General features: G+C 41.8%; 1 protein-coding gene across 1 annotated transcript in view; it reads left to right on the top strand.

The window, feature by feature from the left end:
* The window catches only part of MUC19 (mucin 19, oligomeric), a 763,086-nt gene that overhangs the window by 353,210 nt on the left and 396,340 nt on the right, over nt 1–13,536 (top strand). The window contains exons 29-30 of the mRNA XM_077264813.1: nt 5,509–5,604; nt 6,806–6,991. Of these exons, the coding sequence (XP_077120928.1) occupies nt 5,509–5,604; nt 6,806–6,991 (282 nt within the window). The remainder of the gene's footprint in view (nt 1–5,508; nt 5,605–6,805; nt 6,992–13,536) is intronic.

Genomic DNA, 13,536 nt, shown 5'->3' with positions numbered 1-13,536 from the left:
CTCGATATTTCCTATATATCTCTATGGGGAATCCATCTGGGCCAGGTGCCTTTCCAGAAGTCATATCTGCTATGGCCATATTTATCTCATCAAGAGTAAAATCTACGTCTAAGAAAGCTTGTTGTGCGGGACTCAGTGTAGGGAACTCTATGTCTGATAAATAATTTAGGCATTCCAGAGTGTCAGAATCCCCCTTGAAGCTATACAATTCTTTATAGTAGTCATGAAAACATTGAAGTATGTCGTCCGTCAAATTTACTATTGAACCGTCTGGTTTCCGGATTTTAAGTATAGTATTGGATGTATTATGTAAGTGTACCATATATGCTAAAAGCTTACTAGACTGGTTTCCCAGTTCAAAATACGCCTGTTTAGTAAAAAACAGCTTTTGTTTAGATTTGGTATCAACATATTGACTATGTAATCTATAAGAATGTAACCACTCAGCTCTATTTTCGCATGTCTGACTAGCTATGTAAGCCGCCTCCGAGTCTTTCAGATGCCTCTCCATGTCATCATCTTCCTGTGTAGTCAAGCGTTTAATATAAGAGATTGTAGAGGACAAACATCCTCTCAGATATGCTTTAAGAGCATCCCAGAAAACATTAATATTTTGCGGCTCTGGATGGGACGCGATGAAACAGTCCAGTTGATCTATAGTCCTGTCGTTGGGGCCTATTAGCTTCAGCCAAAATGGGTTTAATTTCCAAGTCATATTGTTTATTATTTGACCAAACCTAAGTTTAAGAATTACCAGGCTATGATCGGAAACGCCCCTATTCCCATACCTCACCTCCCCCACCCGCACCGCCAAGTTACTAGATCCAAATATATAATCAAAAGTGAGATAGAGTGCGTCTAATGGACGAATGACAGGTAAGTTCTCTTACATCAGTATGGTGCATTCTCCATAAATCTAACCAGCCAGTACCTTCCATAAATGTTGACAGTCGAGACAGAGGAGGGTTCACCCCTTAATCTCCGCTATCCAGTCTGAATCTCTCCAGGCAATCATCCATGATCAAATTAAAATCTCCCATTCACATAACATATGCATCCGGACAGTTTAAGGCAAAGCTCACCGCTTTTTTAATGACTGACATATTTGCTGGGGGGGATTATATATACATATTATAACATAGTCTTTCAAGTTCAACATCGCATGTACAAACACAAAATGTCCCTCTGGATCTCTCCGAACCTCTCCAACCTCCCATCTAATATCTTTGTGTATTAATAAAGAAACTCCTCTGGAGTAACTAGTGTGAAATGCATGTACAGACCATTGCACCCAAGACTTTTGCACATAACAAGCCGAGTCCCTAGTCAGATGCGTTTCAACCAAAGCTATAATATGAGGATGATAGCGTCGCATCTGGGAAAATACTTTATCTCTCTTTCGAGGTGATCCGAGGCCTCTCACATTCCAAGTCATACATGTAATACCAGATGCCATATCCTCTCATCCAAATATAATATGCATTGTCACGCCGATCATATTTCTTACATATAATGTAAAAAATCATGGCAGCAATTTCTATATAAGCAACAACTAACAACACTAAAACAGTAAAGAGCAAAAAATGCTTCAAAAGGGATCAAAGGTTCATGCTCTTAACCCAGTCCAAAAAGGGGATACCATCTCTGAACACAGAGTCCTGTATGGTTATCTCGGACATTGGCGATAAGAGCTCCTCCTTGAAAAGGGGGAAGAGAAAAAGGAAAAGCAGAAAAAAAACCCATAGTGAGGAAGTTCCATTTCCTATATACCCATATTCAAAAACGACAAACAGTTTAGGATTTTTTCCCCCCACCCACTCCCAAGTGAGACCTCATCCATTCCTCAGCTTCTGCTGGGGACGCAAAAAAGGAAGAAGTACCCTCGTAAACAACTCAAAGTCTGGCATGATAGACCATTGAATAGAGAATGTTCTTTTCTCTGAGCTGTTTCTTTATCTCCATGAATTGAGCCCGTTGCTTTTGAAGTTCCATAGAAAAATCTGGGAATATTGAAACAGTAGCATTATCAAATTTGATGGGACTCTTTTGTCTTGCCATGCGAAGTATAGCATCCCTGTCTCTGCAGTTTAGAATGCTTGCCAAAAATGGTCTTGGTGGGGCGCCTGGAGGAAGAGGCCTTGTAGGAACCCTGTGGGCCCTCTCCACAGAGAATGTTGAGGAGAATTCATCCCCTAGAGCATCCTTGAGCCAGTTCTCCAAGAATTGTTCAGGTGGCTGGAATCAAGCCTTTGCAAACTCTATAATACACACGACAAGCTAAATTAATCTCGGCCTACTTAATAGCAATGCTGGTGAGCATAAAAGAGCAGCACTTTTGGAACTTTGCTTATGAGCTAAGCCAATAAAGCCAGCCAAAAACCCCAAACACGCATGCAGTTTCTTGCAGTATACTTTGAAAAAAAAAAAAGACATTGCTGTCCACCTAAACTGACACCCCCAAGAAAGGAAAGCACTAATTATAGAAGCAACCGAGAGGTCGCTGTTTACTCTGAAGGAGCTGTAGAGATCCACAGCTCAGGTGGAAGAATCTGTCCACAGCACAACTATTAGTCATACACTCCAGAAATATTTCCTTTATGTAAAAGTGGCAAATAAACCATTTTTGAAAGCAAGCCACAAGAAGTCCTGTTGGCAGTGTGGAAAGCGCCTTGTAGAGTGCACAGCTAGCATTTGGAAGAAGGTACTCTGATCACATGAGACAAAAGTAGAACTTTTTGTGCTAAATATAAAACACTATATGTGGTGGAAAACACACAGCACATTACCCTGAAAACACCATCCCCACGCATCATGTTGTGGTGATGTTTTTCTTCAACAGGGACAAGGAAGCTGATCAGAGTTGATGGGAAGATGGATGCAGCTAAATACAGGGCAATTCTGGATGAAAACCTATTAGAGGCTGCAAAAGACTACAAACAGGGTCATAGGTTTACCTTACAGCAGGACAATGACCTTAAACATATTGATAGAGCTACAATGGAATGGTTTAGATCAAACCAAAGTCATGTAATTGAATGGCACAGTCAAAGTGCAAACCTTAATCTCATTAAGAATCTGTGGCAAGACTTGAAAAGTGCTGTTCACAGACACTCTCCATTAAACTCACTGAGCTACAGCCATTTTGTAAAAGAAAAATGAGCAAACATTTTACCCTCTATATGTGCAAAGTCTGTAGAGACATATTCCAAAAGACTTATAGTAATTGCAGTTATTGCAATGAAAGGTGGTCCTATAAAGTATTAATTCAGGGGAGTTGAATGCAAATGTATGTCACAATTTTCAGATTTATATTTTTAAATATTTAGAAAACCTTATATCATTTCCTTTACACTTCACAAATACTGGCTACTTTGTGTTAGTATACCACATAAATCCAAATAAAATACTTTTAAGTCTGTGGGTGAATGTGAAAAAATGTAGAAAAGTTTATGGGGTATGAATACTTTTTCAAGACACTGTAGAAACCTGTGTATACAATTTGGGAACTTTATATAGGCCATGTTGTAAGGGGTTGTGCAATATATATAATTTGTAATTCTTTGCACAGTGTTTCAAGTTTTAGGTTTGGTGTTCTCATACATGTGTGATCTCAACTAAGTTTTCAGGCTATCATGCTACAATAAGGCCTTTATTCCCAAGTCACATTGTCATAATTTTATCATCTTTGTGTTTTTTATCATTGTTCTGTAGTTGGTTAATAAAATGTATTGTATTTTGATGTGGTTTGTGCTCCATTTACTGATATGTTTAGTTTGGTGTTTTGGAAATACTAACTTGTGATATACAGTTTGCTCTTTTGGCTATAACATTAGTTTACTTCTGTAGATGACAGAGCCAGAGGCAAACCAGAGTCACTCCATGATTACACTGCAGTGGAGTCTGGGGTATAGCGGAAGCTCCCACTATCAACCACTTTGGGGTCAAGCATGGACTAAAGGTACCTTCACACGAAGCGACGCTGCAGCGATAGCGACAACGATGTCGATCGCTGCAGCGTCGCTGTTTGGTCGCTGGAGAGCTGTCACACAGACCGCTCTCCAGCGATCAACTATGCCGAGGTCCCCTGGTAACCAGGGTAAACATCGGGTAACTAAGCGCAGGGCCGCGCTTAGTAACCCGATGTTTACCCTGGTTACCAGCGTAAAATCTAAAAAAAACAAACAGCACATACTTACATTCACGTCCCCCTGCGTCCACTTCCTGACTGACTGAGCGCCGTACAGTGAGAGCAGAGCGGTGACGTCACCGCTGTGCTGCTTTCACTTTCACTTTGCGGCGCTGAGTCAGAGGAGGAAGCAGACTGCAGGGGACGCAATGTGAGTATGTGCTGTTTGTTTTTTTTACATTTTACGCTAGTAACCAGGGTAAACATCGGGTAACTAAGCGCGGCCCTGCGCTTAGTTACCCGATGTTTACCCTGGTTACCAGTGTAAAATATCGCTGGTATCGTTGCTTTTGCTTTCAAACACAACGATACACAGCGATCGGACGACCAAATAAAGTTCTGGACTTTATTCAGCGACCAGCGACATCACAGCAGGATCCTGATCGCTGCTGCGTGTCAAACGAAACGATATCGCTAGCGAGGACGCTGCAACGTCACGGATTGCTAGCGATATCGTTATAATGTCGTTTCGTGTGAAGGTACCTTAAAGGGTTAATTGGTTTGTCTACTAATTGTTATGCAAGAGACTGTTAAATCATTGGTTAGACCGCACATGGAGTACTGTGCACAGTTTTGAGCACCGGTGCTCAGGAAGGATATAATGGAACTAGAGCAAATACAAAGGAGGGCAAAAAAATTAATAAAGAGGATGGGGAACTACAATACCCAGAGAGATTAGCAAAATTAGGATTATTTAGTCTAGAAAAAAGACGACTGAGGGGCGACCTAATAACCATGTATAAGTATATAAGGGGACAATACAAATATCTCTCCGAGGATCTGTTTATACCAAGGAAGGTGACAGTCACAAGGAGGCATTCTTTGCGTCTGGAGGAGAGAAGGTTTTTCCAACAATTTAGAAGAGGATTCTTTACTGTTAGGGCAGTGAGAATCTGGAATTGCTTGTCTGAGGAGGTGGTGATGGCGAACTCAGTCGAGGGGTTCAAGAGAGGCCTGGATGTCTTCCTGGAGCGTAACAATATTGTATCTTACAGTTATAAGGTTCTTTAGAAGGACGTAGATCTGGGGATTTATTCTAACAGAATATAGGCTGAACTGGAAGGACAAATGTCTTTTTTGGACCTTGCTAACTATGTTACTGTGTTACATCAGTTGAAAATTATTTGGATTGTTGCACCAAACAAGTGTGTAAGTGTACATTATGATACTCCATATGAAATGTTTTTTTTTGCTGTGCTGTAATTATATAGTGTACAGAAATAAGGAGTTATAAGTGTGTAATATTTTATTCACATGTGATAAGTGCATAACCATGCTATATAATTACTTTAGAACAATAAATCACAAACTTTCTTTTGCAGGATAATATTGAGGGCACTTTCCGAATCTCTGTTCACAGTGTTCCTTGCTGTGAAGAAGGACTTACCTGTTCTAGAAATATTATCATACATGTAAAAGTATGTGCTCTAAATAATTCTACATATTATGTTAGAAATAATTGCTTACACCAGATGTTTTTGTTTATGTAGCTATATCTGCTATTACTATTAAACAACTGTTATCGCCTGTGAGGTCTTAGTCTTAATACCCTAACCAAAAGGGCTCACTATCAATGCTGGGCCCATCACCGCGTCACTCTCTAGGCATTGTAGAATGTCAGACAGCCCCTAATGGGGGTCGATTATACTACCTGCTAAGCCACATGTCCCAGATTGGTGGGTTACTCTGTACACTTGACATGCTGGCTGCCTTCATTCCATGAAGCGCAGCCCCAGTCTCCACTTTGTAACGTACGTCTACATTGGAACTGATGGCCCACACAAATGTCCCTCCACTGCAGCTTAGTCATCTCACACCCTGATTCTGCTTACTCAGCTTAGCTTTCCTGGCTCTGGTTTCTCTCAGGCCTTTTTTCGGGTTTGGTCTCTCTTGGGTCTTTAGTCAGTTCTCTTCTCTCTTGGGTCTTCACTCGGTTCTGGTTTCTCTCGGGCCTTCACTTAGGTCTGGTCTCTCTTGGATCTAATCTCTCATAATGGTGACTTTATACCAACTCCGCTGCTCACATGACCGTCCTGCTACAAGACCAGGTGCCGACTCCACCCCTTCTTGACCCTCCCAGGCTTTTTAATTATTATTAACTGCACCATAGATGTCACCTGACCAGGCATCTCTTCTGATCTCTTCCCTGAGGAAACATGCACTTCATTCTTGAGTTCCTTCCAATGTAATTCATTCAGCTTTTCCTTTCTTTTTGATCTTTGACCAGTAGATGGTGATGTTCGCTTGCAGACACTCTGTTAGGCATTAACTGTGAGCGTGTTCTCATTTGTCCCGCTCTTTACATAGCTATATTTGATTTCATTACATTATGATATTACAGTATATGACAGCTATTAGTCAATTTTCTACAGAACTCTTTTTTGATTCCCTTAATTACTACAACAATTAGTGGTAAAGCAATATGTACAAAGGTATCCACCAGTATCTGTTATGAACCTGAACAAAACAGATAATAATAGATGCATTACGCTATAGTGGCTCATGTTCAATTGATAGTCCTGATGCCAGCATGAACACAACTCTTAGTATATGTTTATCAAGATATGTTATTATTGCCTTAATTTTTCCCACTGCTTCCACTTTTTTTTTTAAATTTAGGGTGCGATACTTACTCTTGAAGATGGAAAAGTTAATAGTGACCATTCAAAATCAGACTGTTCAAGCTCAGATAGCTATTCTGTGACTAAAACTGGGACATACATAATTATCACTCTTCTAGATGGACTTTCAGTAATATGGGATAAAGGTACATCAGTTTCAGTTACGATGAGTCCAGTGTGGAATGTAAGTCTTCTAAGTTTAATTTTTATTTATGTTGTTTTGTACATAAAGAGGATCTGTCACCAAGCCTAACCATCTGTATAAAACATGAAATAGGTCACCTGCCCTGATGATGAAGGTATACTTACATTGCAAATCCACCCTGTAATGACTTTAAACCTTTCTGAACAGTCAGCATTTTATAAATTAAATTATACATTGCCAGATACGTATTATGTCCAAGAACATTCATGCTGCAAATTTTATATCTGCCCAATATTTCTACTTGAACAAGTTCTTTTCACTGTCGTCGTCCTGTCCTATGCTGAGTTCTGACTCATTCTCAGTCTTCTATCAACACTTTTAGTGTGTAATAACAGCTTTTAACACCAACTGCTGCAAGAGTAGGTTCATCAAGATAACTGTATACATGGCATCATTTCATCAAAGCAATTATAGTAGAATTCTGTTGTAAATAGCTTTGAAAGGGCACATAGTTTTTGCAACTTTTGGTGTTTTCATGACTGGAGCAAGATTTGTGGCGAAGCACACAAAGATGCATGCTACTTTTCACATGATCCTGGTGCAGAAGTGTCTGACTCCAATATGCCCCCTCATCAAGACTGGCATGAACATCACTGATCTTGATAAATCTGGTTCTTTAGGGTAGAGCGTGATAGACTTGACCAGCGTTCAGGAAGGTCTTGGCTGTCAATCACATGGGATGGGAGAGTAGATTAAACTGAATATTGATAAAGCCTAACCTGATGAAACATCATCTTTACATGATTTACATATTACAATAATAAATGTTTTTATTCCCATTTACACATCCACCATACATGTGTAGCACATGTCGGGTGAGGGTGTATGGGGGGGGGGGGGTTTCAGAAGCTGAAATTACACTATAACTGGCAGATGTTGGACATGTCATACAACCGGCAGCACTGATCACTGCTGTTAATCACTTAAATGTTATTGTCAACCTCTGACAACATCATTAAAAGTCACAATTCAAGAAGAGTACATACTTAAGATCCTCGCAGCTGCCCTGGTACTCCGATGAAGCTCAGCGATAAGCTTGTCTTCATAGGAGACCATAAATTAGCTCTATGTGGTAATACTATGGGATTGCAGTCTATAGAGAAATGTTCAGAAACGTAGTCAAAGTTAGAAAAAAGTTTTTCTAAGCAAACGCACATAAAAAACTTGAATCAAAGCTCATTTTCTCCCTTTAATTAAAACTAGAGACTAAAGAAAAAAAATCATTCCATACTGTTGTGTTCATCTAAATTTATGTCAAAATATGTGTCTAGCAAAATATAAAAATTATCTTATCTTAACCAAGATTGACCCCATAATAATCTTTAGGCCTAATTCACACATCAGTTTTTCTAGTCAGAGTTTCATCAGTATTTTAAAGTATAAACTATGAGTAGCTCTAAAACACAGAGCAGGACTATTTATTTTATCTATAGTTTTTTTCTCAAAGGTTCCATTGCTGATTTTTGCTTATAAACACCGATGAAACATGGATAAAAAAGAAACTGACGTGTGAATAATATTTTTAATAGGCTAATCTGGATGGACAAATGTCTTTTTTTTGGAATTGCTAACTGTGTTACTATGTTACTATGAAATGATGTCTTAGAGCAGCGGTTCTCAACGTGTGGGTTGCGACCCTGGCGGGGGTTGAACAACCAAAACACAGGGGTCGCCTAAAGCCATCGGAAAATACATATTTCCGATGGCTTTAGCCACTGAGAAGCCGCGCTACCATCTTCAGCAGCGCTATTCAGCTGGAACGCATGTCGTTATGGACGTCCATTCCAAACTGAATGCCTGAGCGCATGCGCAGACGTGATTGCGTCATCCGTCCGGGGCCTAAGGGGCGGGGAAGCGGGGGGAATGCTCCACAGTCCATAGCAGCACTCCTGCTCATCCATAGCAGCGCATTACGTGTGTCCGGCGCTTGCTGACGTCATCAGTGGGCGGACGCAGCAAGCGCCGGAGGACAGAAGCCTAGGAGGCGGAGAGCCAAGAGAGCCTGCGAGACAGCCTGCTGGTGTAAAAAAGGTTAATAATGTAAAAACAGTACACACCATACACACAATACTGTGTAAGTGTAAGGTGCTTTTTTCAGTGCTCAATTTTCAGTGCTCAATCTTTTGGACTCCCATTGATGAAAATAGGAGGCAAACCATTTTCAGCGCTAAATTTACTGCATAGGAAAATGTAGTGTGAACGGGCCCTAAGGCTCCATTCACACTGAGGAATCTGCCAGCCAAATAGGCAGGCAGAATCCTCAGTCCTCACAGAGCCAAGTGCCCCGTTTAGTGTCAAAATGCTGCTGTGAATCCTGCAGACTCAGAGCAGTGTTCTGCCTCCAGCTAAGTCGGAATTAGTAATAAATATTTCTCAACATATACCGTATATACTCGAGTATAAGCCGAGATTTTCAGTCCAAATTTTTGGGCTGAAAGTGCCCCTCTCGGCTTATACTCGAGTCACGGTCTGTGGCAGGGTCGGCGGGTGAGGGGGAGAGAGCGCTGAGGCATACTTACCTAGTCCCGGCGATCCTGACGCTCCCCCTGCCCGTCACACTGTCTTCGGGTGCCACAGCTCTTTCCCTGTACAGCAGTCACGTGGGACCGCTCATTAGAGAAATGAATATTCATTTCTCTAATCAGCGGTGCCGGTGACCTCTGATAGAGGAAGAGACTGCGGCACCCGGAGACCAGCTGTCCGGGGGAAGGAGCGGGACGCCGGGAGCAGGTAAGTATCGCATAGTTACCTGTCCACGATCCACACGCCGGGCGCCGCTCTGTCTTCCCGGCGTCTCTCCGCTCTGACTGTTCAGGTCAGAGGGCGCGATGACGCATATAGTGTGCGTGGCGCCCTCTGCCTGATCAGTCAGTGTGGAAAGACGCCGGGACCGGACGCTGGGGAGCTGCAAGCAAGAGAGGTGAGTATGTGTTTTGTTTTTTTTATTGCAGCAGCAGCAGCATTATATATGGCACAGATTTATGTGGAGCATCAATGGGGCCAAACTGAACGGTGCAGAGCATTCCATATGGGGCAGCTTTATAATGAGCATCTATGGGGCCAAATTGAATGGTGCAGAGCATTCCATATGGGGCAGCTTTATAATGAGCATCTATGGGGCCAAATTGAACGGTGCAGAGCATATAGGGCACAGCTTTATAAGGAGCATCTATGGGGCCAAACTGAACGGTGCAGAGCTTATAGGGCACAGCTTTATAAGGAGCATCTATGGGGCCAAACAGAACGGTGCAGAGCTTATTGGGCACAGCTATATAAGGAGCATCTATAGGGCCAAACTGAACAGTGCAGAGCATATATGGCACAGCTTTATAAGGAGCATCTATGGGGCCAAACTGAACGGTGCAGAGCATATAGGGCACAGCTTTATAATGAGCATCTATGGGGCCATACTGAACGGTGCAGAGCATATAGGGCACAGCTTTATAATGAGCATCTATGGGGCCATACTGAACGGTGCAGAGCATATATGGCACAGCTTTATATGGAGCATCTATAGGGCTATAATGAACGATGCAGAGCATTGTATATGGGGCACAGCTTTATATGGAGCATCTATGGGGCCATAATGAACGGTGCAGAGCATTCTATATGGCACAGCTATATATGGATAATATATGGGGCAATAATCAATGGTATGGAGAATTATATATGGCACAGCTTTACATGGAGCATCTATGGGGCAATAATGAATGGTATTGAGCATCTATTTTTATTTTTGAAATTCACCGGTAGCTGCTGCATTTTCCACCCTAGGCTTATACTCGAGTCAATAAGTTTTCCCAGTTTTTTGTGGCAAAATTAGGGGGGTCGGCTTATACACTTGGGTCGGCTTATACTCGAGTATATACGGTAATTAAATATTGTTTTCGTGAATAATCACTGTGTTTAAATTATGTTTGATTTGTAGCAATGAGAATACATAATGCATATCAGGTATTTACATTCCGAATCATAACTGCAGCAAAATTACAGCTATGAAGTAGCCACCAAAATTATTTTTTGGTTTGGGGTCACCGCAACATGAGGAACTGTATTGCGGGGTCACGGCATTAGAAAGGTTGAGAACCACTGTCTTAGAGATACAGCAATTTTTTTTTTCATTTTGTTACTATGTTTCAAAAGCCATCATTATTTCATTTTCTAGACAACTTAGTCATATGTTGAAGTTTTTTTTGTGTGGGATGAGTTGTGTTTTTTATTGTGTCATTTTGGGGTGCCTATGATATGTTGATTATTATTTATTGTTTTTTGCTTTACTTTTTATTTTAGTCTCGCTAGAGAATTTTAACTTAATGAGCTTGATCTTCATATAATACACTAACCTACATCTGTACAGCAGCGTTTTATGCCTATCAACATGATAATATACTATTAAGACCAGCTAGAGTCTAATAGTAGGATTAATATGGTAGCAATGCCCTCCCACACTTTAATAGTGACATTGCATCTGCACCCCCACATTATGTCATAGCAGACATTGGGCTTTCAGAGGAAGCCTTCTCCCTCTATCTTACAAATTAAATGCCTCTGTAAGGGTATGTGCACACGTCCGGATTTCTTGCAGAAATTTCCTGAAGAAAACCGGAAATTTTCTGCAAGAAATCCGCATTTTTTTTTTGCGTTTTTTTTCCGTTTTTTTCGTGGTTTTTTAGCATTCTGCAAGCGTAATTAGCTTGCAGAATGCTAAAGTTTTCCAAGCGATCTGTAGCATCTCTTGGAAAACTGACTGACAGGTTGGTCACACTTGTCAAACATAGCGTTTGACAAGTGTGACCATCTTTTTACTATAGATGCAGTCTATGCAGCATCTATAGTAAAAGATAGAATGTTTAAAAATAATAAAAAAAATAAAAAAAATGGTTATACTCACCTGCAGGCGTCCGTTTCTATAGATGCCGGTGTGGTTCAGGACCTTCCATGACGTTGCGGTCACGTGAGCGGTCACATGACCGGTCTCGACCAATCACAAGACCGTGACGTCATCACAGGTCCTTCACCGCACACCAGCTATAGAAACCGAAGCGGCAGCATGCAGCAGAGAGGCAGGAAGACATCGAAGGTGAGTATAGGACTATTTTTTATTTTAATTCTTTTTTTTGGACCAATTATATGGTGCCCAGTCCGTGGAGGAGAGTCTCCTCTCCTCTACCCTGGGTACCAACCGCACATGATCTGCTTACTTCCCGCATGGTGTACACAGCTCCGTGCGGGAAGTAAGCAGATCAATGCACTCCTAGGTGTGCGGAATCCCCTGCAATTCCGCATTTTAATGAACATGTTGCTTTTTTTTCCGCGATGCGATTTTTTCACGGAAAAAAGGCTACATTTGCACAAAAAATGCGGAATACACTGTAAATAATGGGAGGCATATGTTAGCGTTTTTTTCGCGTTTTTATCACGTTTTTATAGCGAAAAAAACGCGAAAAATACTGAACGTGTGCACATGGCCTAACTGTTGACTGTAGCTTTTAAGTAGTTAAACTGCTGGGATTAGTGTTCTGCCTGATCACTACGGTTTCAGCAGGAGCCTGGCTATGAATATCAGTCAGGCTCCTGACGCTGATTGCATGGGTACGCAGTGCACACACCTATATATCGGTCACTTTAGGCTAGTTTCACACTAGCGTCGGGAACAACCCGTCGCTGTGCGTCGGGCCGACGTTCCCGACGCTAGGGTGGTCTCCGCCGCACAACGGGGGCAGCGGATGCATTTTTCCCATGCATCCGCTGCCCCATTGTGAGGTGCGGGGAAGTGCGGGGAGGTGGGGGCGGAGTTCCGGCCGCGCATGCGCGGTCGGAAAAAGTGGACCGTCGGGAGCAAAAAATGTTTTTTTCTCCCGACGGTCCGCTACCACACGCCCAAGCGTCGCAAAACGGACGCGACGTTTGGCAATGCGTCGCAAATGCGTCGCTAATGTTAGTCTATGACGAAAAAACGTATCCAGCAAGAACTTTTGCTGGATGCGTATTTTCGGCAAAACGACGCATTTGCGACGTATTGCAGTTAACGCTAGTGTGAAACTAGCCTTACTGGTGATCATCAGATAGGTCATGTAGTGGAAATCTATGAGCAGGAGAGCCACCCAAGTGCTGTGAGTGCCGGCACTAGATTTGGTGTGCAGTATACCAGCTCTGTGAATGATATGTTGGCAGCAGTAAAACAGCAGTAAAACCAATTATTTTCCCATTAGAAATGTTAAAAGTAATATCTTTGTTTAAGTACAAAATTACTGGACTTTTAAACCAGGTTTTTGCTGCTAATAATAAAGTAGCTGAATTAAAAAGCATCTAAAATGTTGTGATAGTGTTAAAGAGAATCTGTATACAGATTTTTGCTATGTAATCCGAGAGCAGCATGCTGTAGAGGCAGAGAGCCTTATTTCACATATTGGACTACTTGGTGTACTTTTAATCTCTGTTTTCTCTGCTGTAGATGTAACAGTGGTCAGAGTGCTGAGGTCACGATTCTGTATTGGGCTTTCCTAGGGCAATGAGCTCCTTCC

Source organism: Ranitomeya variabilis, chromosome 5, assembly GCF_051348905.1.
Source record: "Ranitomeya variabilis isolate aRanVar5 chromosome 5, aRanVar5.hap1, whole genome shotgun sequence".
In the NCBI taxonomy this organism is placed as follows: domain Eukaryota; kingdom Metazoa; phylum Chordata; class Amphibia; order Anura; family Dendrobatidae; genus Ranitomeya; species Ranitomeya variabilis.
Note: the sequence above shows the minus strand (reverse complement) of the source record. Positions and strands in the feature narration are given on the sequence as shown.